The sequence below is a fragment of the Schistocerca americana genome, chromosome 1 (genome assembly GCF_021461395.2).
Source record: "Schistocerca americana isolate TAMUIC-IGC-003095 chromosome 1, iqSchAmer2.1, whole genome shotgun sequence".
Lineage (NCBI taxonomy): Eukaryota > Metazoa > Arthropoda > Insecta > Orthoptera > Acrididae > Schistocerca > Schistocerca americana.
Window position 1 is genome coordinate 744,616,154 of NC_060119.1, and position 27,928 is coordinate 744,644,081.

At 42.3% G+C, this 27,928-nt stretch overlaps 1 protein-coding gene across 1 annotated transcript in view; it reads left to right on the forward strand.

The window, feature by feature from the left end:
• The window catches only part of LOC124610962 (heat shock protein 70 B2-like), a 142,651-nt gene that overhangs the window by 95,977 nt on the left and 18,746 nt on the right, over positions 1 to 27,928 (forward strand). The window contains exon 6 of the mRNA XM_047140202.1: positions 24,477 to 24,746. Within this exon, the coding sequence (XP_046996158.1) occupies positions 24,477 to 24,746 (270 nt within the window). The remainder of the gene's footprint in view (positions 1 to 24,476; positions 24,747 to 27,928) is intronic.

A 27,928-nucleotide genomic window follows, 5' to 3' on the forward strand; every position in this document is an offset into this window, starting at 1 on the left:
TACATCATGATCAGACAGAGAGTCCTAAATCAGATACTGGACTGTAATGAGTACGGTGGGGCAGATATAGACTCAGATTGAAATTAAGTAATGATGAAGAACAAACGGTAATTTAAGAGAATCGTTCGAAAGAATCATTGTGAATGTAAGTGGAATATTGAAGTACTGAGGGATAACGAGATGCGTTTGAAGTTCGCTAAGGATGTGGATACTCCAATAAGGATACCAGAGATGACAGCTCACTTGAAGAGGTTAGATAGCTCTAAAAAGGAGAGTCACAGATATTGGACAGACGAACATAGGTACGAGGAAGGTAACTGCGAAGAATTCTTGGGTAAAAGATGAGTCCATTCATCGACGAAAAAGGGAAGTACAAGAATATTCAAAAATGGTTCAAATGGCTCTGAGCACTATGGGACTTAACATCTATGGTCATCAGTCCCCTAGAACTTAGAACTATTTAAACCTAACTAACGTAAGGACATCACACAACACCCAGCCATCACGAGGCAGAGAAAATCCCTGACCCCGCCGGGAATCGAACCCGGGAACCCGGGCGTGGGAAGCGAGAACGCTACCGCACGACCACGAGATGCGGGCTACAAGAATATTCAGAGAAAGGCAGGAATACAGCAATATATAAACCCATTAGGAATAAAATAAACAGCAAATGCAGGACAGCCGAGGCGCAATGGCCGCAGGAAAGACGTAGAGGAATCGAAAAACAAACAGTCGTCGGGAGAGCTGATTCAGCATACGGAAAAGTCAGATCAGTCTTCGATGAAACTAAAAGCAAGGGTGTTAACATTAGGAGCACAATGCGGAATTCAATTGTTGAACGCAGAGGAAACATCAGATGGGTGGAAAGCTTACAATGAAGACCTCTGTGAGGGTGACGACTTGTCTGATGACGCGTTAGAAAACGAAGTTGCAGTCGATAGGGACGACATAAGTGGTCCAGTAGTAGAATTAGAATTTACAAGAGCTCCGGAAGACTGGAAATCAAATAAGGCATTCCATCGGAATGTCCAAAATCACTGGAGGAAGTAGTACCCAAACTACTAGTCACGTTGGTGTGTAGAGTGTACAAGTATGAGACTGGCGACGTACCATCAGGCCTTCCGAAAAATACCATCCATACAGTTCCGAAGATAGGTGCGAGAACTATATCTTAACAGCTCATGCTGACAAGAATAATATACAAAATAATGGAAAAGAAAAGTGAGGATCTGTCAGATGACGATGAGTTTGCTTTAGGAAAGGTAAAGGCACAAGAGAGGCTGTTCTCACGTTGCGCTTGATAATGCAAACGAGGTTGAAGAAACATCAAGACACGCTCATGGCTATCGTCGACCTAGAAATAGCGTTCGACAACGTAGAATGATGCAAGATGTTCGAAATTCTGAGAAAATAGCAATAAAATGTAGGGAAGGTGGGTAGTATACAATACCAGCTGCAGTGCCTGGCGTTCCCCAGGACGTTTAATATCTGCCACAGAAAGTGATGGGCCCTGTGCCTTGTGGAAACTCACAGCGAATATAAGCCGCATGGGAACTGCAATCGCTTTAAATGGAAGGACATATTTGAATCACTGGGTTTCAACGGAAAGCGGCTGAATACATCTTCATCTGTATGACAAGATGATTAGTTGCGACATCTGTTGTTACAGTCCGCAGCTCGTGGTCGTGCGGTAGCGTTCTCGCTTCCCGCGCCCGGGTTCCCGGATTCCATTCCCGGCGGGGTCAGGGATTTTCTGTGCCTCGTGATGACTGGGTGTTGTGTGACGTCCTTAGGTTAGTTAGGTTTAAGTAGTTCTAAGTTCTAGGGGACTGATGACCATAGATGTTAAGTCCCATAGTGCTCAGAGCCATTGAACCATTTTTTTGTTGTTACGTTTAGCGATAAGTGTCTCATTGTGTTTTTGGAGAAGACGACTTCTACTCTTTTAACTCAGTTTTCACTGTTTTAAGTAGGGCTGTGTTTGAGCATGAGTCGAACTGTTCCAACAGTTTACGTCACAGTTCAGGAAGTCTCGGGTTCTGTTCGATCTTTTGATCGGCCCGCGATCAAGAGACTTCTGTTTGTACTATATTCAAGACTTGCCTTAGCGTTTGTATGGCACTGTGGAATTTAATAACAAAAATAACTATGAAACACGGACTAAAATATCTTGTAGGATATATGTCATGTGCAACAACGGCAACTGATCAGTAAATAAGAGTTTGCGATCAGGTTGCTGTCAAATTCTCGAGTTTTCGCTCGTCCCGCGATCTAGTATCGTTTGACGGTACTGTCTCTAAGACGGGAATTGCCACTGTAATTTATTCTTGCATGGAAATTACAGTTAGTTGACCAAGATATGTTCCGTTTGTTAGGCCCTTAACTTTTCATTAATTTTCTTCATTCTTTCCTCTGAATGTAGAAGTCTGAAGTAAATCGGCCAAGAACTTTGAAGTAAATCGGTCAAGTACGTTTCGAGGTGTTTGGTAACAACATATTTTATGTATTTATTTACATGTTGTGTATATAACAAATACATAGCTTATTTTCACCCAAACGTTTATTATTGGATGTGTGCAAATTTGAAGTAAATCGGCTAAGAGCGTTTAGAGATCATTGGTAACAATCTTTCCCCCTTATATATTACATACATATATACGTTTCAAGTCGGATTACGAAATTTTATGTAGACAGTGATCTTCCCGTTGTCTTGAAGGTAAAATGTGCAAAATTTCACCAAGATCGGAATAAAACGGTAGATATGTATGAATTACAAACGAACAAACAAAGAAACGGACACTCTTCTTTATACATAGCTCAAAAAGATTATACAGGATGACTCAGCTGCCCCTACCTATGGGTTTTATGCAAACCGCAGCGCATTAACTACCACATACAGGATTATCGTATTCTGCTATGAGATGTAGCAGAAATGAGAAACTGATCAGCAAAGTTGGTGATTACGAAGTAGACGAAGTTAAGAAATTCTGCTACCCTGGAAGCAATATTATCCATGACGGAGGACATAAAAAGCAGACTAGCATGGGCAAAGAGGGTATTCCTGGCCAAGAGAATTCTACTGGTATCATACATTGGCCTTAAGTTGAGGAATAATGTATGTTTGGAGCAAAGCATTGTATGGTAGCGAATCGTGGACATTGGGAAAATCGGAATAGAAGATAATCGAGCCATTTGAGATTTGGTGCCATAGAATAATGTTGAATATAAAGTGGATTGATAAGATAATGAATGATGAGGTTCTCCGCAAAATCGGCGAACGAAGGAACATACGGGAAATACTGAAAAGAACAAGGGTCAGGATGGTAGGGCATGTGTTAAGATATCAGCGAATAACCTCCATGTTACTAGAGGGAACCGTAGAGTATAAAACCTTTTTTTAAATAAAAGGGAAGATATTACCTTGACTGTTACCAGCAGCGATTTACGCGAATTATAGCGTCTGTAGAAGAAAGTACAAAGTAATGTTTCCTGTTACCCGTGTTCTCTTGCAACTTCACTGTTAACTATCGAAAGAGGAATTAAAAAATGTGGCAGTTATAATGTTCATTCTGTAACACTTCCCCACAACATAAAAAATAGATTTTTTTCCCCTTGCAACTTTTAAAGTTGCAGTAGCTTGCTTTTATCAATAGTTGCTTTTATCAATAGTTAAAGAGACAGAGATTTTGTTTGCCGGTCATACGCAAACGAGTTTCAACTATCTACACTTTGGCCGGTGTACTGCCGGTGTTCTTGAGTCTCAAAAAACACTGATGAAGACTCCGAGCTACGACGTCGAAATATCATATTGGGAAGACGCGGGACACCGGCAATACACCCGATTCTACAAGATGACAACGGATTGCCGCGAAACTCTAAGAAATTTGACACACATATACTTTTTATGAAGTAGGTGCCTGAAGTGGACGCACTGAAAAAAAAAAAAAAGATCAATAAGTGTGGGGAGTACTTCACTATTAAAACGTTTGCTTCCAACGTTTATTTCAAGTCATTTTCTTAAGTATGCACCTTCAGTGACTGTGTTATTACACAGTTATTGGCAGCACTGATACGACTCATACGAAGCACGTTAGTACTTTTCCCTAGTTGTTGGATATCACGGTGTAATGACAATTTGTAGACGTCGCAGCTAGAATGGGGAAGCAGATAATGTGTACATTCCCACAGTTGTGTCAACACTGTGACGTACATTAGATTCTAATGAGGCTCAACAGCGCGTTTACAAACAAACGGTTACACCATCAGTTTTCTCCGTCTGCTGGACAGCAAGTATTGCTCCTTCCTCGTCTCCCACTAGCGGTCAACAGCTCACACACATTTTCAGCACTGGTGGCATTGAAGTCTGAACACCGTTCCCGCAGTGCATTTTCATCATGTCGTAATGCGAATGTTTGGCAAGACAGTTCAATCGTACTAGTTTCTGTCGCTCTCATAAATCTAATACTTTCTCATTTAATTTTACAAAGCATCTTCAGAAATGTTTCATCGTCCGTAGCAGCCGAAGAACTGTTCTGAATTTTTTTTTCTTAAATGGCAGGACTAACATGAGTTTTCTTGCTGCTACATAGCATCATTACCTTTCTTGCCCAATATGTTCATTTGTCATCTGTTTTGTATTTCGCTCTTTGTTGTTACTTGCAATTGGATTACTCTCTTCATGATGTATTCTATCCTTATATGTAATCAAAGGTTGTCAGTGTCATGCAACTAATAGAGACGTAAGTTCGTATCGTCGGCCGGAGTGGCCGAGCGGTTCTAGGCGCTACAGTCTGGAACCGCGCGACTGCTACGGTCGCAGGATCGAATCCTGCCTCGGGCATGGATGTGTGTGATGTCCTTAGGTTAGTTAGGTTTAAGTAGTTCTAAGTTCTAGGGGACTGATGACCTCAGAAGTTAAGTCCCATAGTGGTCAGAGCCATTTGAACCATTTTTTAAGTTCGTATCTGATTTTAAATCGCGTCTACTAACTGCGCTATGTGTTCGGATATATCTGTACGGGAGACAATGTCACTTGCTGTGGAAATGACACAGCACTATGACTACATTGTATGCATATGTGAAGCGTCAGCCTTTTGTTGGGGGAAGTGCCGCTATGATTAATGTAACAGCACAGGATGAATTCACAGATGTACAGAAGGCAAAATACTCTTCGGTATACTTTCATTCCACATCACACCAGTATAAGACAATTTGGAAATTTGTGCTAAGGTCTTATGGGACCAAACTGCTGAAGTCATCCGTCCCTAAGCTTACACACTATTTAATCTAACTTAAACTAACTTACGCTAAGGACGAGACACACACCCATGCCCGGGGGAGGACTCGAATCTTCGACTGGTCAAGCCTCGCGGATCGTGACAAGGCGCCAAAGACCTCGCGGCTACCCCGCGCGGCTCCAGTATATGACAAGAACGAACAATGTGGTGATCATCTGCACTAAAACCCATCACTAAGATCACATTGTAATTGTTTCAGAATTGTATGTGAACGACGAAGTACAAGTTTATCAGTAAATGTAACATTGTGATACCGATGTTCCTATACAGTTATATAAAAAATATCAGTGCGTGGACAAAACCAAGTTCATAATACTGTAGTAAGATGGAAAGAAAAACTGAGGACTGAGTGATTACTTTTCCTCTGACAATTACTTATTGATAATGGTGTCAGACTGTTCGATTATGAAGTAAGATTAGCTGCAGAAAATTTTTAAGTAAAACAATAGAAAATTATTTTCTTGTCGCTTTGTAAGAGACATTTGTAGCCGCGGTACTAATCGAATAAGTTATTTAATACCTTCTTCTCCCCTACCTCTACTATCTTGTTTGGCTTTCCTTCGAAGTTCTTTGCTTCGGAGCAAACACTGAGACCTAGGTTCACATTTTTAAGCTGATACTAGTAAATCTACGCACTGATGACCGTTTCGGCTACAATGTGATAAACTGAGCATTAAATAAGAAAGAAGTTACTGAGTACTTATTCAAAGACAAATTGTTTGGATACTGATGGGAACTCTATGGATTCCGAAAGCTTCTTGATTAGTGTTTATCTTCAGTATGTAGGTTTAGGCGGGGAATTCTATGAAAAAGACAGTGTACACTGTCAGTGGATGTGGAAATGACACGGCAGTGTGATTATAGTATCAAGAATCATGTGCATATGCGAAACATAGGCCTTTGCTTGGGGGACAGTGTGCTGCGATGTTTAAGCTTGTATACAATGAACGCACGGAACTAAAGGGAGCAAAATATTCCTAAGTGTACTTTAATTCCGTGTCACACAAACTCATAAGGGATGTGAAATACTGTTGCATTTAGTGTCGCAGTTCAATAATCAGTATGCATGCGACCACGCTCTACCTAGTATAACTCCGTGCATGAGGAAGGGATTCTTAGGGGGTTCATACCTGGAGTTCTGTTAGTGATACACCGAAGAGCCAAAGACACTGATACACCTGCCTAATATCGTGTACGGCCCCAGCGAGCACGCAGAAGTGCCGCAACACGGCGAGCGGATGTCCATGTCCATTGTGCATTCCGACGGACTTGGGCAATTCCAGCAGGACAATGCGACACCCCACACGTCCAGGATTGCTACAGAGTGGCTCCAGGAACACTCTTCTGAGTTTAAACACTTCTGCTGCTCACCAAACTCCCCAGACATGAACATTACTGGGCATATTAGGATTGCCTAGCAACGTGGTGTTCAGAAGAGATCTCCACCTCCTCGCCCTCTTACAGATTTATGGGCAGCCCTGCAGGACTTTGGTGTCAGTTCCCTCCAGTACTACTTCAGACATTAGTCGAGGCCATGCCACGTCGTGCTGAGCCACTTCTCCGTGATATTAGGCAGGTGTACCAGTTTCTTTGGGTCTTCAATGTATAATTACTTATATATAAAGTTATTGATTAAATCTCATTATGAAATATCAAAATGTTAAAACTACTCAAACTTGCTTTTTTAGATTAAAGAATCATAAACCAATAAACTCTAAATTACTTCAATGTGTTAACTGTATACCTCCGACTGTCCCTTATATATATTCTTAGTTTTGAGTTTATAATGTGCGGCCCAGAAATATTTTTCCAATGTGACCCATGTAAACTAAAAGATTGAACAACCTTGTTCTATATTGTCGTGGACGCAGATACGATTAGGAGGTAAATACATGGGGTTAACGTATTGGTTTGCACTACCAATTTAAAAATATAAATCATGAGAACCTTTCAGGGATAACTGATAGCATTTAGTAGGTTGGACACCATACGAAACCTATACTATTGGGAAGAAATCAGGAAAATGCAACAGGGGACCTGAAGGCATGTTTTGAAATTCGTGCGTTATAGGAGATGCTCCGACAACCTTAAAACAAAAGCGAAAAACAATCTGGAACAGGTGAACTAACGCAGAGATATATTTTTTGTTAAAAAAGAAGATACTACATGTCAACTTTTCGTGTAAGACGAAAAGGTAATTCGCTATCCAGAACGACGGCGGTGAGAATTGCAGAAATTATATGGGTGTAAGTCTCCTAAACGCTGTAAACGAGAATTCTACATAGAGGAACTTTTATTGAGAGTTACCGTCGCGTAATATATCGTAGTCTCGGTGCATTCTTGTATTACTTCTTCTGAACAGCCTATTGGTATCATTTTTTTACGTCCATGGGAGTGTATGTGAAGGTACTCTCCGAACATGGGATCGTTACTGTGACCTCACTGCGTCCTTCCTGCGACGTAGGAACGTTTGTAATTTCCCTTTTGTCTGCGTTGCTTAGCATTGTCTTTGCCGTTATCATCGTCATGATGGGAAATAACCGCGGAGAATAGGTAAATCTTGGTATTTCTCCTGAGAGACTTCATTAGAAATTCTCCAAGAAGAACAGAAATAAACGTTACAATGCGTAATTCGTGTACCTTTGATGACACAAAATTATTCTTCTCTCCGAGCTTTTCAGAGAAACAGCTACACTGTAAGTGAAAGTTCGCTGAGATAAAGTACGAGTAAAGAGATACGTCTCAGAGAAACTACATTTTACTTAAATTCCGGTACAGCAGGTTAGCTAAACATGAAAACATGGCTCTCTCTTTTTAAATTTCGACAAAATCAGCATCGCATGGGCGCCATTCTCTAATTTCAATAACAATAAAACGAAATAATCATTAACAAGCAGATTGTGGCGAAGAAGAGAGAAGGAGTATTTCTCAAGTCCAGAATTACGACTTGTGTACTGCACGTAGTCTAAGAGCACAAGAAAAATTCACTGGCAAATTCCGTAAAACATGCCACGATAAATCAAATTCATCCTGTTTTGGAAGATTGGTTGGTAAACGAGGAGGTTACATTAGCTTTGCTACATAGCTTCAGAACCAGATTTGACTAGCATGCTATGCCATAGTTAAGCGATACAGTCATGTAATACAATGGCTAACTCCGGAAACCAATGTTTGTCATAGGATCCTGGCGTTGCTACCTAAACATTTGGTGTACGTAAGAACTCTCTTTGGCGATCAGGTTAAGAACCGCCAGTGTAAACGACCCGCTTCATTCGCTGCCGGATTCTCCTGTGCCAGATGTGTAGAAGGGGAGAGGGGAGGGGAGGGAGGGAGGGCGTCATGGCGCCACTAGTTAGGCAGCTCTGCTTGGCGTCTCCCACGCAAGCTAAAAATCGTGCGATCGCCCAAAATAACCGCCCGGACAGCGACTTCCTGCAGGGCAGGCAACGAGGGTAGGGCTGATTCGTCGGTAGAACTCGGAGCTTTTGAGCAGTGGCGATATTCAGATAATTTGCATCTTCGCTGACATGTGAGTATGTTCGAGGCAGAGTTATGTCTCCTGAAAGTCATGTTTGGAGAAGCACATAAACCTCTCCGGAAGCTGACTGAAGTTGCAGCTGACTTATGTTGCGTCATGGCGTGCACGAACAAAAGCAGAATGGATGCGTTGCAACATGAGAAATGGAATATTTCCTACGGGAACATAGCTTTATATGAGTTGGCAGTGATACTGTATTAGAACTGATTGAATCGGACAACTTATGCCTAATCAGGTCATGAAAAAAAAACAAAGGTCTACTTCACACCTATCCGACCTGTATCATCTTTTAGTGACTCAAGCAATCATTTAATTCCCGTTATTTGATGAAGACATGCACAAAGTTTGACAAATAACTGATTCGTTTTCGTGGTATAACACTCTCCATCCCTGTCAGTGCGTATGCAGCTGTCACTGTAGGGCAGGTTGGCAGTGGGACTTGTCCGGAAACGCTACATTCTGGCATTGAACATACGTGCCAGTAACAGTCTGAGTGAGACTTTCGTGGTTTCTACAGAATGGGCGGAAATTTCACCTTGTGATAATCCAATTTCCCGGAGACCGATAATCCTGACCCATTCTAGCTGCCTCACATTCTTATATTGCGCCCTGTAGCGTCTACGAGGCAACCTGACGCTTTCTTCTCTCACGGAGTTAGACACAACATTTACTGTCGCGAAAGAGAATGCGCTACTGGGTCTACGAATGTGCCATCATCTTTAATCACTTATTGCTAGTACACTGCCCCATTCGACGTACGTGTTCAACTATTCATTTGGTTGATTTTTCAAGTCTGCAATTTTAACAAACTTTTCTGTATTAAGTGAAGAAGCAAGATGTTTTCTAGATCACTTGGAGTGCTATTCAGATTCATCATCAGCGGAAAGGCTGATTGGCTGTTTCCTCTGTCTGTGAGTTATTACGAAATTATGGCGGCATTGATATTAATAATCTCCGTATGTCATAATTCAGATTGCTGCTTATGCCAGTCCTGTATATAAGGAGCACATCCATGTCAGAGGTTCATGGTCGTAAACAGCAGCTAGGAATCACATGTCAAAATAAGATTATGCGCTCGAGATGATCTTACACGCTGCACACATTACGATACGAACATTCCAAGAACTGTGAGAGTGGCTAAGTGAAAAAAAGGACTGCGCCTAGAATTAACGCACGACATCGTGTCGTGATGCAGAAGTCTAGGGTGATGCGGTTCTTCTAAAAACGTTTATTCACTGAGAAAGTCATGTAATATATTGCACTGCCTAAAAATTTTAGTCTGAAAATCAAGGAAAAACTCAGGTGACAAACGATAGGATATTCAGAAGATGAGTCAAGATTGGACTGTATAAAGTCATGCTCCGGAAACCACCTTACGGACTGTGACGTACGGTACATGCGGTAACGCTGTCCCTCTCCTCCAGCCTTTTACCTGTGCCATTCGGGAATGGGGTGTGGGAAGACAGATCGACGTTAAATTCTTCGCATTAGCTTTAATTTTTGTCGTCGTTGTCACTTGCCGAGACGTATGTGGGAGGAAATAATGTGTTGCCCGTTTCTTCCTGGAACGTACATTCTCGGAATTTCAATGGTGAACATTTAAATGATGCTCAACGCTCCTTTGCAGGGTCTGCAGTGCAGTTCGCCGATCGACTCTGTAACGCTGTCGCGACGACCAACCGATCCCGTGACGAAATGCGCCGCTCTTCGTAGAATATTACCTATCTCTTCTATTAATAAAACCCAGTAAAGCTCGTAGGCTGATGAATAGTGCTCAAGAATCGGTCGGGCGTGTGTTTGGTAAGCTATTTTTTCATGGATAAACAAATTCGCTTAAGTTTCTTACAATAATTGTCAGTCTGTCATCTAATTTACTTAGAGTTTGTTTTATGTTATTCCACTTTAGGTCACTCGGGCTGGTTACGCCTACTCATTCATTCATTTCAAAAAACAGCAGCTGCGATAGCGTTGTCATTTTCTTCTCGTTACGCCTACTTAACGTTAGTTGGTGTTTCCCGTCAGTTGCTGCCAGTAGTCCAGTCGAGCTGCAGTGGATTTCGTCGCCTATTTCTGCACAATGCATTTACTTAATTCCGGGTTCCACTGCCAGTCCCTACACCAACCGTTCATCCTCTGCAGATGTCCGTCTCGGTAGCTGCGCAGTAAGCGCGACTGTTTCGATTCCCGACCGGGTCCGACATTTACTCAGCTTGGGGACTGGGTGTTGTGTTGTCCTTAAGTTCGTATCTTTATATCTGACATTCCAGAGTTGAGATGGCTGTATGGGTGCGTGCCAAAAGCGACTAAATTAAAAAAATCGTCTGCAGGTCTTGAATTTCGCCACAGTCTTCACTCGGTAAGCTCTTACTTTGTCCACTAAACGGTAGTGCGGAGCTGTATCGAATGCCTGCCGGATATCAAGGGACACGGCATCAGCCGTTGTTTACAGCGCTCTGCACCTCATGGACGAACAGAGCGAGCCGCGTTTCGCAAGATCTCTGTTTGCGGAATTCGTACTGATCTTTACTAAAGACATATTCATCTCTGAAAACATCATAATGCATTGGCATAAAAAGATGTTTCGTAATTCTATAACAGATTGACATCAGCGATGAAGGCCTAAGATTGCATGACCTTTCTTGAAAACGGGAATAATCTACGCTTTTTCCCAATGGCTTGGTACCCACCGCTGCTCCAGCGTACTACAATAAATTGCTAAAAGGGCAGCAAACTCGTTCGCGTGATATTGGTAGAATTTCCACTATTGAGTAATTTTAGTTGATTTTCTGCCATTTCGATGTTCGTGTGACGGTTGAAAGGTGGAACTTTGTGACAATCTTCCGTGGCGATTTCGGAAGACCGAATTCAGTATCCCGGCTTTGTCTCTGCCATCTTCCGTTCCGGTGCCGGTGAGGTCAGTGAGTGAACGAGCAGATAATTTCGACCCGCTTCTTGTATTTGCGTAACACTAAATTTTCTTAGAATTTCCAGTCGGATCGACCGGCAAAATTTTAGCAACAGACTGATGAACGCTTCTCGTATTCGTCTTCTGAAGCCGCGCCTACGCCAACTTCGCCGCGCTGCACCGGACCACTATCTTCGGATTTGCGCGGCGCGGCCGGTGTGGGTGCGGTTTTAAGCTCATTTTGGCTTCGTTCATGTTTTGATATCTCTTACATCTGTGATGGGGATCTCTCTGCTTTCGTAGCAAATTTACAAAGCGGCTATTGAGCCTCGGCAGGCCCTTTTCGTCCTCCACACCTTACTACATTCCTTGTAGCAAACATGGTCATGCGTGCTATCGCAGTCTTATGATCACTGTTACCCTCCTCTACGATCAACTGATTCGAAAAGTCGGGTTCTGATAGCTATTTGGACGTCTAAGATGTTGACTAGTTGCTTCTCCAACTATCTGCTTGAAAGACTTTCAGGCAACACATTGAGAAAATCTTACACGAATCCCAGCTTTTGCATCTGTTTTAATCGCATGACTAGCCCATTCTGTAGCTGATAAAGTAAAGTCTGTCCATGTTGTAACAGCATGACGAGGAAACGTACTCGCCATTTTCTCCAAGTACTGTCTGAAGCGTTCTGCTAAATACAACTACGTTTGACTACATTTGATGCCCAACTTCACTCCGATTATTTCACATTCGGAATCAGTAACAACCGATCTACATATTGTCGAACTCTTTCCAACCCAGCAATAAATACGCCACCATTATTAATATTTGAGCCGGCCGGAGTGGCCGAGCGGTTCTAGGAGCTACAGTATGGAACCGCGCGACCGCTACGGTCGCAGGTTCGAATCCTGCCTCGGACATGGATGTGTGTGATGTCCTTAGGCTAGTTAGGTTTAAGTAGTTCTAAGTTCTAGGGGACTGATGACCTCAGCAGTTAAGTCCCATAGTGTTCAGAGCCATTTGAACCATTTATTAATATTTGACCCATTCTCGCGAGTTAACAGGGCTCAAACATCCACACCAGGCAAGATTGAAGAAACTGGACGCACAACACGTTAACATACATCAGCAATATGTACTATTATGTGCTAAAACACTGATGTTCGATACGAGCCGAGGGAAATGCGACGCCGGGACGCAGATTGAGGGATACATGCTAATTCATCATTATAAAGAATAATGCTTAAACCATGTTGAAGATGAAGAATCACTTTATCTTTTATTTCTGAAAAACAAGTGGAATATTTTTTATGATGTTGAATTCATACAGTATTCAGCTTTACTTAATTATCTACTTATAGTGTCATATTTCTCAGCTTTCGGATACAATTTATCTGTACGCCTTAAGCCATGGAACTGCAGTGCCTGATCACAACGGTTTGATGGCGAGTTTAAAATTACTTGCTGACATTACGCTATTTGAATACTCGTATCATCACTTCAGAACACATGCTTCCTTCTATTTAACGTAGCCAAACAAAGCCTGTTCTGGTTGACCCTGCTATACATATAAGGGTCATTCATAACGAAAAAAGCCGCGGGTTGCAAAATGAAAACCACTGAAGGGATCGTAATGCCTTTGCTTACGGAAGAAGATGTGGCCGCTATACGAACGCTTAGGTTCTGACCTCGCCGCTAGAGGGACATGGGTTCACTACCACGTGACGACAGAACGAACAGGTGCACACGTCGACCGTCCACTGCACTCAATCGTGCTGAAAACAGAGAAACGATGGCTCCAAAAGAAGAGCAAACGGGCCTTGCTCGGTTACTTACAGCGGAATGAGTGCGGGGAACGGACGTTAATCGAAGAATGGCACAAATGTACGGAGAGCACTGCATTTTCGTAGCAGTTCTGACTCTCATCCGATCTTTGGGTGAATGGCTGTCACAGTAACTGCGGGCATCCGCCTGCTGGACAATGGTATTGGTACTGCGCTGTGGCGTGCCAGGTCGTGCGTCACCGGCCAACATCTATTCTTCCTTGTGTCACGCCTTGACACTTGCGACGGACGTGCAGTGTTTTCCGTATACTTGTGCCATTCTTCAATTGATTCCCGTTCCCTGCAGTGCTTTTGCTGTAACGAAACTTATTACAGCCATTTTATTTTCTTTCGAAGCCTCTATTTCTCTTTCCCAGCACTACTAAATGGAGTGGACGGTTGAAACATCCAAGTGCTCACTTCCTTGTCACATGGGTGTGCGCTAGAGCTGCAAGATTAACAGACAAAATTACCGAACAGTGCCCGGCGAGAGGATTTGCTGAGCTGTGTGTGAACACGCTAAAACACTTAGTACTCCTCAAAAAATATATTTATTATCGTTAGTTACAGGTTCCGACATATGTTTGTTACCTTTAATCTTTTAATAAAAGTCGTTGCTTTTCGCAAACTTCAAATTACAATAAAAGAATAATTCTGCTTTTATCACATCGACACTCAATTACTAACGGGATTTTGCAAATCAGTAAATAAAATATTAATGGAGTTCTAAAAATACCGAACCTCTCATACTTAAGTACGAAACACCGAGTACGGGGCTGAGATACCGAAGAGCGGTAAAAAAACGAAAAGCTGGCAAATCAGGTGTGCCCCTATGTCCGTCTAGCTGCGAGTTTGACGGCACACCACATTCCGCATGCAATGGCATTGCGATTCCTTCAGTGCGTTTCATTTTAAAGCCTCTGCCTCGTTTCTTTTCTTTTCTTTTTTTTCTTTGAGTGCCTCTTAATATTCAGGATTTTTGGCCGCTCGACTTGCGATTCACTCTCAGCTAGACATAACACTGGTGTTCGTTTATTCTGGGTCTAATGGATCTGCGGCCCGCCCCCCTCCCCCACCGCATAACCATGGACCTTTCCGTGGGTGGGGAGGCTTGCGTGCCTCAGCGATACAGATAGCCGCACCGTAGGCGCAACCACAGTGGAGGGGTATCTGTTGAGAGGCCAGACAAACGTGTGGTTCCTGAAGAGGGGCAGCAGCCTTTTCAGTAGTTGCAGGTGCCATAGTCTGGATGATTGACTGATCTGGTGTTGTAACATTAACCAATTAACCAAAACGGCCTTGCTGTGCTGATACTGCGAACGGCTGAGACCAATGGGAAACTACAGCCGTAATTTTTCCTGAGGGCGTGCGGCATGCTCAAATGATGATGGCATCTTCTTGGGTAAAATATTCCGGAGGTACAATAGTCTCCGGCAGGTAGGTTAGAAAATTTAAAAAGGGAAATGGGTAGGTTAAGATTAGATATAGTGAGAGTTAGTGAAGTTCGGTGGCAGGAGGAACAAGACTTCCGGTCAGGTGAATCAGGGTTGTAATACAAAATCAAATAACGGTAATGCGGGAGTAGGTTTAATAATGAATAAAAAATAGGAACGCGGATAAGCTACTACGAACAGCACAGTGAACGCATTACTGTAGCCAAGATAGACACGAAGCCCACGCCTACTACCGTAGTACAAGTTTATATGCCAACTAGCTCTGTAGATGATGAAGAGATTGAAGAAATGTATGATGCCATAAAACAAATTATTCATACAGTCAAGGGAGACAAAAATTTAATAGTGATGGGGGACCGGAATTCGATTGTAGAAAGGGGGAGAGAAGGAAAAGTAGGTGAATATGGAATGGGGGTAATGAATGGAAGAGGAAGCCGCCTGGTAGAATTTTGCACAGAACATAACTTAATCGTAGCTAAAACTTGGTTTAAGAATCATGAAAGGAGGCTGTATACATGGAAGAGGCCTGGCGATACTGGAAGGTTTCAGATAGACTGTATAATGGTAAGACAGAGATTTAGGAACATGGTTTTAAATTGTAAGACATTTCGAGAGGCAGATGTGGACTCTGACCACGATTTATTGGTTATGAACTGTAGATTAAAACTAAAGAAACTGTAAGAAAGTTAGAAATTTAAGGAGATGGGACCTGGGTAAACTGAAAGAATCGGAGGTTGTAGAGAACTTCAGAGAGAGCATTAGGGAACGGTTGACAAGAACAGGGGAAAGGAACACAATAGAGGAGAATGGGTAGCTTTGAGGGATGAAATAGTGAAGGCAGCAGAGGATCAAGTAGGTAAAAAGACGAGGGCTAGTAGAAATCTTTGGGTAACAGAAGAGATAGTGAATTTAAATGATGAAAGGAGAGCCGCGCGGAGTGGCCGCGCGGTTAGAGGCGCCATGTCACTGACTGCGCGGCCCCTCCGCCGGAAGGTGTGCGTGTTGTTCTTGGCATAAATTAGTTTAAGTAGTGTGTAAGTCCAGGGACCGCTGACCTCTGCAGTTTGGTCCCTTAAGAACTCACACACATTTGAACAATTTGATGAAAGGAGAAAATATAAAAACGCAGCAAATGAAGCAGACGAAAAGGAATATAAACGTCTCAAAAATGTGATCGACGGAAAGTGCAAAATGACTAATCAGGGATGGCTAGAGGACAAATGTAAGGATGTAGAGGCTTATCTCACTAGGGGTAAGATAGATACTGCCTACAGGAAAATTAAAGACACCTTTGGACAAAAGAGAACCACTTGTATGAATATCAAGAGCTCAGATGGAAACCCAGTTCTAAGCAAAGAAGGGAAATCAGAGAGGTGGAAGGAGTATATAGAGGGTCTATACAAGGGCGATGTACTTGTGGACAATATTATGGAAATGGAAGAGGAGGTAGATGAAGATGAAATGGGAGATATGATACTGCGTGAAGAGTTTGACAGAGCACTGAAAGACCTAAGCCGAAACATTCTATTAGAACTACTGACAGCCTTGGGAGAGCCAGCTCTGACAAAACTCTACCATCTGGTGAGCAAGATGTATGAGTCACGCGAAATAGCTTCAGACTTCAAGAAGAATATAATAATTCCAATCCCAAAGAAAGCAGGTGTTGACAGGTGTGAAAATTACAGAACTATCAGTTTAATAAGTCATAGTTGCAAAATACTAACACGAATTCAGTACAATCGAACGGAAAAATTGATGGAAGCCGACCTCGGAGAAGATCAGTTTGGCATCCGTAGAAATGTTGGAACAGGCGGGGCAATACTGACCCTACGACTTATCTTAGAAGATAGATTAAGGAAAGGCAAACCTACGTTTCTAGCATTCTAAACTTAGAGAAAGCTTTTGACAATGTCGACTGGAATACTCTGTTTCAAATTATGAAGATGGAAAGTGTAAAATACAGGGAGCGAAACGCTATTTACAATTTGTACAGAAACCGGATGGCAGTTATAAGAGTCGGGGGGCATGAAAGGGAAGCAGTGGTTGAGTAGGGAGTGAGACAGGGTTGTAGCCTATCCCCCATGTTATTCAATCTGTGTATTGAGCAAGTAGTAAAGGAAGTAAAAGGAAAATTTGGAGTAGGAATTAAAATCCGTGGAGAAGAAATAAAAACTTTGAGGTTTGCCGACAACATTTTAATTCTGTCAGAGACAGCAAAGAACCTGGAAGAACAGCTGAACAGAATGGACAGTATCTTGAAAGGAGGATTTAAGACGAACGTCAACCAAAGCAAAACGAGGACAATAGAATGTAGTCGAATTAAATGAGCTGATGCTGAGGGAATTAGATTAGGAAATGAGACACTTAAAGTAGTAAATGAGTTTTGGTATTTGGGGAGCAGAATAACTGATGATGGTCGAAGTAGAGAGGGTATAAAATGTAAACTGGCAATGGCAAGGAAAGCGTTTCTGAAGAAGAGAAATTTGTTAACATCGAGTAGAGATTTAAGTGTGTCAGGAAGTCTTTTGTGTGTATGGAAGTGAAACGTCAACGACAAACGATGTAAGTAAGAAGAGAATACAAGCTTTCGAAATGTGGTGCTACAGAAAATTGCTGAAGATTAGATGGGTAGATCACATAACTAATGAGGAGTTACTGAATAGAATTGAAGAGAAGAGGAATTTGTGGAAAAATTTGAGTAGAAGAAGGAATCGGTTGGTAGGATACGTTCATCAAGGTATCACCATTTAGTATTTGAGGGAAGCGTAGAGGGTAAAAATCGTAGAGGGAGACCAAGAGATAACGATACCAAGCAGATTCAGAAGGATATAAGTCGCAGTAGGTATTCGAAGATGAAGAGGTTTGCACAGTATAGAGTAGCATGGAAAGCTGCATCAAACGATTCTCTGGACTGAAGACAACAACAAGAAGAATGGGTCTGAGGTAAATCTGACGGCACCACAATGTACTTGGGTATATAAAACGAATTCACGAATTTTCCTGAATCACGAACAAAATAAAACGATTTGTCACTTTAGTTGAGTCAACAAAATCAAAGAATATTGTTACATCGCAGTAGAGTGGCAGATTTTCCACTTACTGAAGGTAAATGATCGGTACTCTAAGATACCCAAAATGTGTCATTTATCGGCTGAGATCACATAACGTCGCACTTCCTTACAAACTGGTATCGTTCCCATGCATTTACGTAACAATTCCCAAAAAATATACGCCTTATGCTTACAAGCCTGTCACAAATGTTGTCCGCTGCAGTGAACCTATAACGCTTTTAAATCCAGCAAATTAGCTCCCAGCTAAGTAAACACTCTGTTGTATTGCTGTTACCTTTCTTTACGTGCAACTGGTGCTTTAAATTGTTGAAAAACCTATTGGCTTTTAAACTGTTGAGTTCCAATAATTAATATACACTGGAATCAAGTATATCGTTCCTAATATTAAAGTTTTGGTATGCACCTCAAAATTAGTTAGGGTTTTAAACAATTTTATAAAATACGGGAATTTTTACGTGTCTTTGACAGCTCTACACACTTTTTTCTTATATTTAGTAAAACATTTTCGTTTTTTACTACCGATTCTCAGTTTTAGTCTTTCCATCCTAATGTCCATCGGACAAGCATACGTGGTGATACATTCAGTCACTATTCATGTAATTCTGCGCTCATTACAGTGGGCAGTACTATCGATGGTAGTATGCATCTCACGCGTCGCTGGTTCTCTGGAACATCCGGAGCTGTGCCCGCCTTTTCCCGCAGGAGGCACTGTCTTGCTGTTTCGTTCAGAAACGCGCGCCTTTATGCGAGGCAACGGCAGAGTCGTTCAGGTTTCGCGTGTCACGGTCGTATGCAGTTGAGTCGCGCAAAAAATATATGATGTGGATGAAATATGAGTTTGGAAATTTTCCGTCGAATGATAGATCAACAGTGCGTGATTAATCGCTTTATTCCCGGAGTGTGCGCGTAATTTCACGTGAAAACAGTGGACTTTCCACACTCGTCATTCTTAGTCGTTTGCCTTTGTTAGTCTCCAATGCTATTATTTGAATAGTTATTAAGGCTACCGTAAACTATTACAACGAGATAGCTTAATTTGGAAAAGTAATGCAGTAAAGACAAACTTCAGTTTGATAGTGCAACTAAATGTAACTGCTAATATGAACATGATTGGGCCTAACGATTGTAAGGAAGTGTATCAGCTACAAACTCACTGAACGAAGTAAATTGTAAAAACTAAAAAAAAATTAATTAAGTATCATCAAAATACAGTGGCAGGGAGATTACATCATGTCGCATGCATATTGTCCCTCTAAAGAGATAAACGAAATGAAGAGGAATCAAACTCTGTGTCGAGCAGGCGCGTTGGGATATGGCGAAGTTAATTTAATCCAGGCTGTTCGTTATACAGGGCTATTACAAATGATTGAAGCGATTTCATAAATTCACTGTAGCTCCATTCATTGACATATGGTCACGGCACACTACAGATACGTAGAAAAACTCATAAAGTTTTGTTCGGCTGAAGCCGCACTTCAGGTTTCTGCCGCCAGAGCGCTCGAGAGCGCAGTGAGACAAAATGGCGACAGGAGCCGAGAAAGCGTATGTCGTGCTTGAAATGCACTCACATCAGTCAGTCATAACAGTGCAACGACACTTCAGGACGAAGTTCAACAAAGATCCACCAACTGCTAACTCCATTCGGCGATGGTATGCGCCGTTTAAAGCTTCTGGATGCCTCTGTAAGGGGAAATCAACGGGTCGACCTGCAGTGAGCGAAGAAATGGTTGAACGCGTGCGGGCAAGTTCCACGCGTAGCCCGCGGAAGTCGACGAATAAAGCAAGCAGGGAGCTAAACGTACCACAGCCGACGATTTGGAAAATCTTACGGAAAAGGATAAAGCAGAATCCTTACCGTTTACAATTGCTACAAGCCCTGACACCCAATGACAAAGTCAAACGCTTTGAATTTTCGGCGCGGTTGCAACAGCTCATAGAAGAGGATGCGTTCAGTGCGAAACTTGTTTTCAGTGATGCAGCAACATTTTTTCTTAATGGTGAAGTGAACAGACACAATGTGCGAATCTGGGCGGTAGAGAATCCTCACGCATTCATGCAGCAAATTCGCAATTCACCAAAAGTTAACGTGTTTTGTGCAATCTCACGGTTTAAAGTTTACGGCCCCTTTTTCTTCTGCGAAAAAAACGTTACAGGACACGTGTATCTGGACATGCTGGAAAATTGGCTCATGCCACAACTGGAGACCGACAGCGCCGACTTCATCTTTCAACAGGATGCTGCTCCACCGCACTTCCATCATGATGTTCGGCACTTATTAAACAGGAGATTGGAAAACCGATGGATCGGTCGTGGTGGAGATCATGCTCAGCAATTCATGTCATGGCCTCCACGCTCTCCCGACTTAACCCCATGCGATTTCTTTCTGTGGGGTTATGTGAAAGATTCAGTGTTTAAACCTCCTCTACCAAGAAACGTGCCAGAACTGCGAGTTCGCATCAACGATGCTTTCGAACTCATTGATGGGGACATGCTGCGCCGAGTGTGGGAGGAACTTGATTATCGGCTTGATGTCTGCCGAATCACTAAAGGGGCACATATCGAACATTTGTGAATGCCTAAAAAAACTTTTTGAGTTTTTGTATGTGTGTGCAAAGCATTGTGAAAATATCTCAAATAATAAAGTTATTGTAGAGCTGTGAAATCGCTTCAATCATTTGTAATAACCCTGTATATTTGATCTGACAGAGCTATTAATTCGTAATGGTTTTTAGGTCTACAATGATTTTTAAAAGTGAAAAAATGGCTGCTAAATTGCTGTCTTATGGAGAACGTATAAAGAGCATCAACATTAACCGACAAATACTGTCCTGAAAAAAAGGATAGTTTCCTTTGAAAAAACTAATTTGATACTTATCTCGTTGGTCAGTAAGGCTACGTTAGAACGTTGTTCGCGATCTTTTGATGCTATTCGTCAAAGTGAAATGGCTTATCAATACAGCGTTTCAAAGAAATATCTGAAGTGAAATAGAAGCCTCATCCCATACACGGGAATTGAGCATGCGACGATACCTCATGGGCACGGAGGCCGTTTGAGGTTCCTTGGCTCGCTCTACAACTGGAACAACGTAAACACTTCGACTGAAATGGCTAGAGTGGCGCTCCTCAGGAAAAACCGCTCCCACACCGACACATTGATGCAGTTATTTTATTTTATTTTTTAATTTATTTTTCATACAGATTACAAATTTTTAAACAGAAATTCGTACATGGAATGAGTTGTCCAGAAGAAATGATATTAGGTCAGATTTAAAACTTGCTCTGCTACCTGTCAGACACTTATTATATTAGGCAAATGACCAAAAATTTTTGTTTTTGCATACTGAACTCCTTTCCGTGCCACTGACAGCTTTAAACTGGATAATAAAGCTCGTCCGTTCCTCTAGTGTTGTGGGTGTGGACATCATTAATTTTATCAAATTGTGATGGATTATTTATGATGAATGTCCTTAACGAATGTATGTATGACGATAACCCTAATGGATCTGAGATAAATCCGATAGTATCACAATGCAACTGGTCTAACTCTTTGAAGGGGAACCTACTCGGTCACCGTGGGTGGCACCACGTATTATTCATACTGCTCGCTTATGTGCGAGCATAACCTGATGAGTTACCCCAGACAATTATACCATAAGACATGCAGACCACAAGACGTGTATGTCAGGAGATTGATTCGATTGTTTCCAAGATTAGAGCGGAAGTAGCTAAACTTAATTGTTTGGAAAGCTCAGTAACGCACTTCATGTCCAAGGTTTCATCAGTACGTACACCCAAGAATTTGGAACATAATTCCCTAATTACCATCTGCTGTCCATGTGTTACATGGGTTGTTAGTTTGATTATATTGGTTGTACAGAAATGAACACAGTGCATTTTCTCAAAATTTGGGGAGATTCTATTTCATACAACCACTCAATAATTCTTTGGAAAACATAATTAACTATTGTAAGGTGGCAGAATAAATGGTCAGATTCACACGTTACATGAGACCTTTACAAATCGCAATGAGAAGGTGAAGATGACACCTAACGTAAATCGACAGTTATGAGAACATTTGCCTATCAATATGTAATGCAAAAAGGGATGACAGTCAATTGATGGTAATTAACACACCATTCCTATACAATGCATGACTTTGAGCGGAAAGTAGAACAGGGAACGCAAGTCGAGTCGCGTTTAGTTTTGAAAAGCCAGCTCCAGAATGGTGTAGTGAAACCGCGCTGTGGAAGTTACTCCGGCCACCACTTAAAGGGGTGGCAGGAAGGAGGACAGCGACCCCAGGCCAGGTGATTCAAGCTGGAGGGCCGCCTGTAGTGAGGGCGTCAGTACAAGAGCAGAGAAGAAGCTTTAGAAAACTGCGTTTCGAGGTGTCAGTGAGATACAAACAAAAGCAAGTGACGCATTTTTGTCGAGCGAGTGCGACAAATGGATAGGTCAATGTACTTTAGGCATCTAGAACGGGCACAAAACGTCCGATTGGTAGAAACTCACTAGGAGGGAGAAAACTACTGAAGTTTAGATGCAGTTTGATAGAAGGGACGTTGCGATTGGTAGAAGGTCTTTCTACAAAATAAGAGGAATGCTCCTATTGGTCGAAAAAAGCCGTGACATGAAAAAGGAACCCAAGTGGAGGGAGGCAGTTCTGTCATGAGAGGACAAGAGAGAAATTTTGGTTAGGGGACTCTTCCCTGAATTGGTGTCAAGTGCACAATGGAGTGCTTAACGCTCTGTACAATGCAGAGAAGAAATTGGTGTGTGCATGGCATTCACAGCAGCTGCACTCCAGCTAAAATTAGCTGTAGCAACGTTTAGCTCCAACTGTGGAGAAACGAACCAGGCAAATTAGTTAATTGTTCTTGTGAGAACTGAGAGGGCACTATAATATGAACACTGCTCCAAGAATGTGCGTGTATATCGCCACATAATAAGACTAGGGCTGAGTACGTGTTTTCTCGCATAACGAGAATCATAGGGAAAGTTTCTGCTGGAAAGTTCAGCTAAGGCCAGATTAGTTTTGTAGGAATTTGAGTGGGAGAGAGTGGTCTTGCAGAAAGCAGCACGTCGCAGCTTAAGGTAAATACCGTGTGCAGAGGCGTAAACTTTTTTGGTTCACTAGCTTGCGTCCACTGTAAACTAGAGCAGCCTTGGTAATCTTGGACTCAAATTTGTCACTTGACTAACCATCCACCATAGACTTGATTGTCATCCTAAATAATACCGAACTTTGAACAGGAATCAGACGATTGTCGTAGTACTGACCAACATCATAACGTATGTGTAGGAGCAATTTTGTAAAGAAACGTCCAATTATAGTTTCATATTATTGTGTTCTAGGATTAATGTAAAGAAACTTACAATTAAACTTTCATAATATTGTGCTTAAGATTAATGTTCTTTCAGAGAGTTAATATGTAACATTGTTGTGTATAAACTTATTTCACTTTTTGATGTTGGCAAGTTGCATTATGCATTGCACTGTTTTTATGTTGGCGAGTTGAAAACTGTGTGAAAAGCTGTAATTTGGTGAGAAATATTGTGACATTAAATTTGTCTTTACAACTCACACAGTTGTTCTCAATTCAAGAATAAGCAAGCAAAAAACAAACCCCAGCAACCATACACTATCTCTTCTGTTGTTTTCTCTCTAACGTGATTTAGTATAACATTAGTATCACTTGAAAAAGTATTAATTCTTCCTGCTGAATGGTAAGTGGAACGTCATTCACATATGTTAGGAATAGGAGTGCACCCAACGTTGAACCCTGTGGGACTCTCATAGCAATTGCTCCCCAGTGACTAAAATTTTCTATCTCAGCAACACTGTTTGAATTATTCAGTACAACTTTTTTCATTCAGTTTGTTAAGTAAGATTCAAATGAGTTGTGTGAAAAGCCATCAATACCATAAAACTTGAGTTTTTTTAAGAGTGTAACATGATTTACACAAGCAAACGCCTTGCAAAGATTACAAAAAATCCCGGCTGTCGATATTCTATTTTTTAAGCCTTGTAATTTGAGGTGTATAAATAGCATTCTCAGTCTAGCAATCCTTCTGTAACCAAACCGTGGTACGCTAAGTGAATGTTTCTACTTCAATGTGATGTACCATCACGTACACTAACTTTTCGACTATTTTGGAAAAAGATATCTGTAAGGAAATTGGACGGTAATTAATTTAGCCTTTCTTATAAAGAGGTTTAACAATTGCATATTCTAATCTGAAAGGAGGTAAGAAGTCTGTTTCACTCCTACATAATTTTTCTCGCGCTTCTCTTAAATTGCTTCAGAGGGAGAACGGTTTTGTATTCCCGCACCCCTTAACCTAACGGCTAGTGGTGTGTCCTTAGTAACGCTGGCTGTGCTGTGACAGGACTTCTTCTGCGGCAAGACGCTGAACCTGTCCATCAACCCGGACGAGGCGGTGGCGTACGGCGCGGCGGTGCAGGCGGCCATCCTGAGCGGCGACACGAGCTCGCAGATCCAGGACGTGCTGCTGGTCGACGTGGCGCCGCTCTCGCTCGGCATCGAGACCGCGGGCGGCGTCATGACCAAGATCGTCGAGCGCAACGCGCGCATCCCCTGCAAGCAGAAGCAGACCTTCACCACCTACTCCGACAACCAGCCCGCCGTCACCATTCAGGTGCGTGCCCTTCCCTCTACGCTGCTACCGAGGCACGGAATTGGATGTTGCATGCCGAAGCATGGAACTGTGAAGGCCAGAAGTCGAACCGCGCTAGTGTTTCGTCAAATGTGTCCGAACAGACTCAGCTCTTCCATTTGGAGAACTACTAACGTAAACCTTCCGGGACTGTTATTTGAGGAGCATCGTTTGGTTCAAATGGCTCTGAGCACTATGGGACTTAACATCTATGGTCATCAGTCCCCTAGAACTTAGAACTACTTAAACCTAACTAACCTAAGGACAGCACACAACACCCAGCCATCACGAGGCAGACAAAATCCCTGACCCCGCCGGGAATCGAACCCGGGAACCCGGGCGTGGGAAGCGAGAACGCTACCGCACGACTACGAGATGCGGGCCGAGCATCGTTTCAAATCGTGTTAAGTGCACAGATCATAATTATACAGGAAGTGAAAAAAAAAAGTTTCGCTTCCTGACCAAATTAAACGTGTCCGAATTCTCGACGGCACAATCTATTTAGATTATGTTCCAGAATTAATCATGATTTAAGTCACTTCCCAATGCATGAAGGCACCATTTTAATTGCACTTAATACGTTTTGAACCAGTTCACTGAACAAAGCGCGGTTTGATCCAATCACGTTTTCGCATAATATGGTTGGTAACGCCCCCACGGAACATGCACCTTGCCATCGGTGAGGTGGCTTGGCGAGCCTCAGCAGTACAGATAGCCGAACTACAGGTTCAGCCACAACGGTGGGGTATCTGTTGGGAGGCCAGACAAACGTTTGGTTCCTGAAGAGAGGCAGCAGCCTTTTCAGTACTTGCAACGGCAACAGTCTGTATGATTGACTGATCTGGCCTTGTAACAGCAACCAAAACGCCCTTGCTGTGCTGGTACAGTGAACGGGTGAAAGCGAAGGGAATCTCTAGCCATCATTTTTTTCCGAGGTCATGCAGATCTGCTGTATGTTTAAATGAAGGTTTCCTCTTGAGTAAAATATTCCGGAGGTAAAACAGCCGCCAATTCGGATGTCCAGGCGGGGACTAGTCAGGAGGATGTCGTCATCAGGAGAAACAAAACTGGCATTCTACGGATCGAACTGTGGAGTGTTAGATCCCTTAATCGCGCAGGTAGGTTAGAAAATTTAAAACGGTAAATGGATGGATTGAAGTTAGATATAGTGGGAATTAGTGAAGTTCTGTCGCAAGAGAAACAGGACTTCTGATCAAGCGAATACAGAGTAATAATGTGAAATCAAATACGGGTAATGCAGGAGAAGATTTAATAATGAATAAGAAAATAGGAATGCGGGTAAGCTACAATGAACAGTATTGTGATCGCATTATTGTAGCCAAGGAAGATACAGAGCCTACATCCACGACAGCAATGCACGTTTATATGCCAACAAGCTCCCCAGATAATGGAGAGATTGAAGAAATGTATGAGCAGATAAAATAAATTATTCAGATTGTTAAGGGAGACGAAACTCTACCATCTGGTGAGCAAGATGTATGAGACAGGCGAAATACCCTCAGACTTCAAGAAGAATATAATAATTCCAATCCCAAAGAAAGCAGGTGTTGACAGATGTGAAAATTACGGAACTATCAGTTTAATAAGTCACAGCTGCAAAATACTAACGCGAATTCTTTACAGACGAACGGAAAAACTGGTAGAAGCGGACCTCGGGGAAGATCAGTTTGGATTCCGTAGAAATGTTGGAACACGTGAGGCAATACTAACCTTACGATTTATCTTAGAAGAAAGATTAAGAAAAGGCAAACCTACGTTTCTAGCATTTGTAGACTTAGAGAAAGCTTTTGACAATGTTAACTGGAATACTCTCTTTCAAATTCTAAAGGTGGCAGGGGTAAAATACAGGGAGCGAAAGGCTATTTACAATTTGTACAGAAACCAGATGGCAGTTATAAGAGTCGAGGGGCATGAAAGGGAAGCAGTGGTTGGGAAAGGAGTGAGACAGGGTTGTAGCCTCTCCCCGATGTTATTCAATCTGTATATTGAGCAAGCAGTAAAGGAAACAAAGGAAAAATTCGGAGAAGGTATTAAAATTCATGGAGAAGAAGTAAAAACTTTGAGGTTCGCCGATGGCATTGTAATTCTGTCAGAGACAGCAAAGGACTTGGAAGAGCAGTTGAACGGAATGGACAGTGTCTTGAAAGGAGGATATAAGATGAACATCAACAAAAGCAAAACGAGGATAATGGAATGTAGTCAAATTAAATCGGGTGATCCTGAGGGAATTAGATTAGGAAATGAGACACTTAAAGTAGTAGAGTTTTGCTATTTAGGGAGTAAAATAAGTGATGATGGTCGAAGTAGAGAGGATATAAAATGTAGACTGGCAATGGCAAGGAAATCGTTTCTGAAGAAGAGAAATTTGTTAACATCGTGTATAGATTTAAGTGTCAGGAAGTCGTTTCTGAAAGTATTTGTATGGAGTGTAGCCATGTATGGAAGTGAAACATGGACGATAACTAGTTTGGACAAGAAGAGAATGGAAGCTTTCGAAATGTGGTGCTACAGAAGAATGCTGAAGATAAGGTGGGTAGATCACGTAACTAATGAGGAGGTATTGAATAGGATTGGGGAGAAGAGAAGTTTGTGGCACAACTTGACCAGAAGAAGGGATCGGTTGGTAGGACATGTTTTGAGGCATCAAGGGATCACAAATTTAGCATTGGAGGGCAGCGTGGAGGGTAAAAATCGTAGAGGGAGACCAAGAGATGAATACACTAAGCAGATTCAGAAGGATGTAGGTTGCAGTAAGTACTGGGAGATGAAGAAGCTTGCACAGGATAGAGTAGCATGGAGAGCTGCATCAAACCAGTCTCAGGACTGAAGACCACAACAACAACAAGGGAGACGAAAATTTAATTGTGATGGGGGACTGGAATTCTATAGTAGGAAAAGGTAGGGAAGCAAAAAATAGTAGTTGACTATGGACAGGTGGAAAGGAATGACAGAGGAAGCCGCCTGGTAGGCTTGCACAGCAAAGAGTAGCATGGGTTGGTTGGTTGGTTTGTGTGATTGAAGAGACCCGACTACTAGGGCCTGCATCAAACCAGTCGTGGGTCTGAAGATCACAACAACAGCCGGCCGGTGTGGCCGAGCGGTTCTAGGCGCTTCAGTCTGGAGCCGCGCGACTGCTGCGGTCG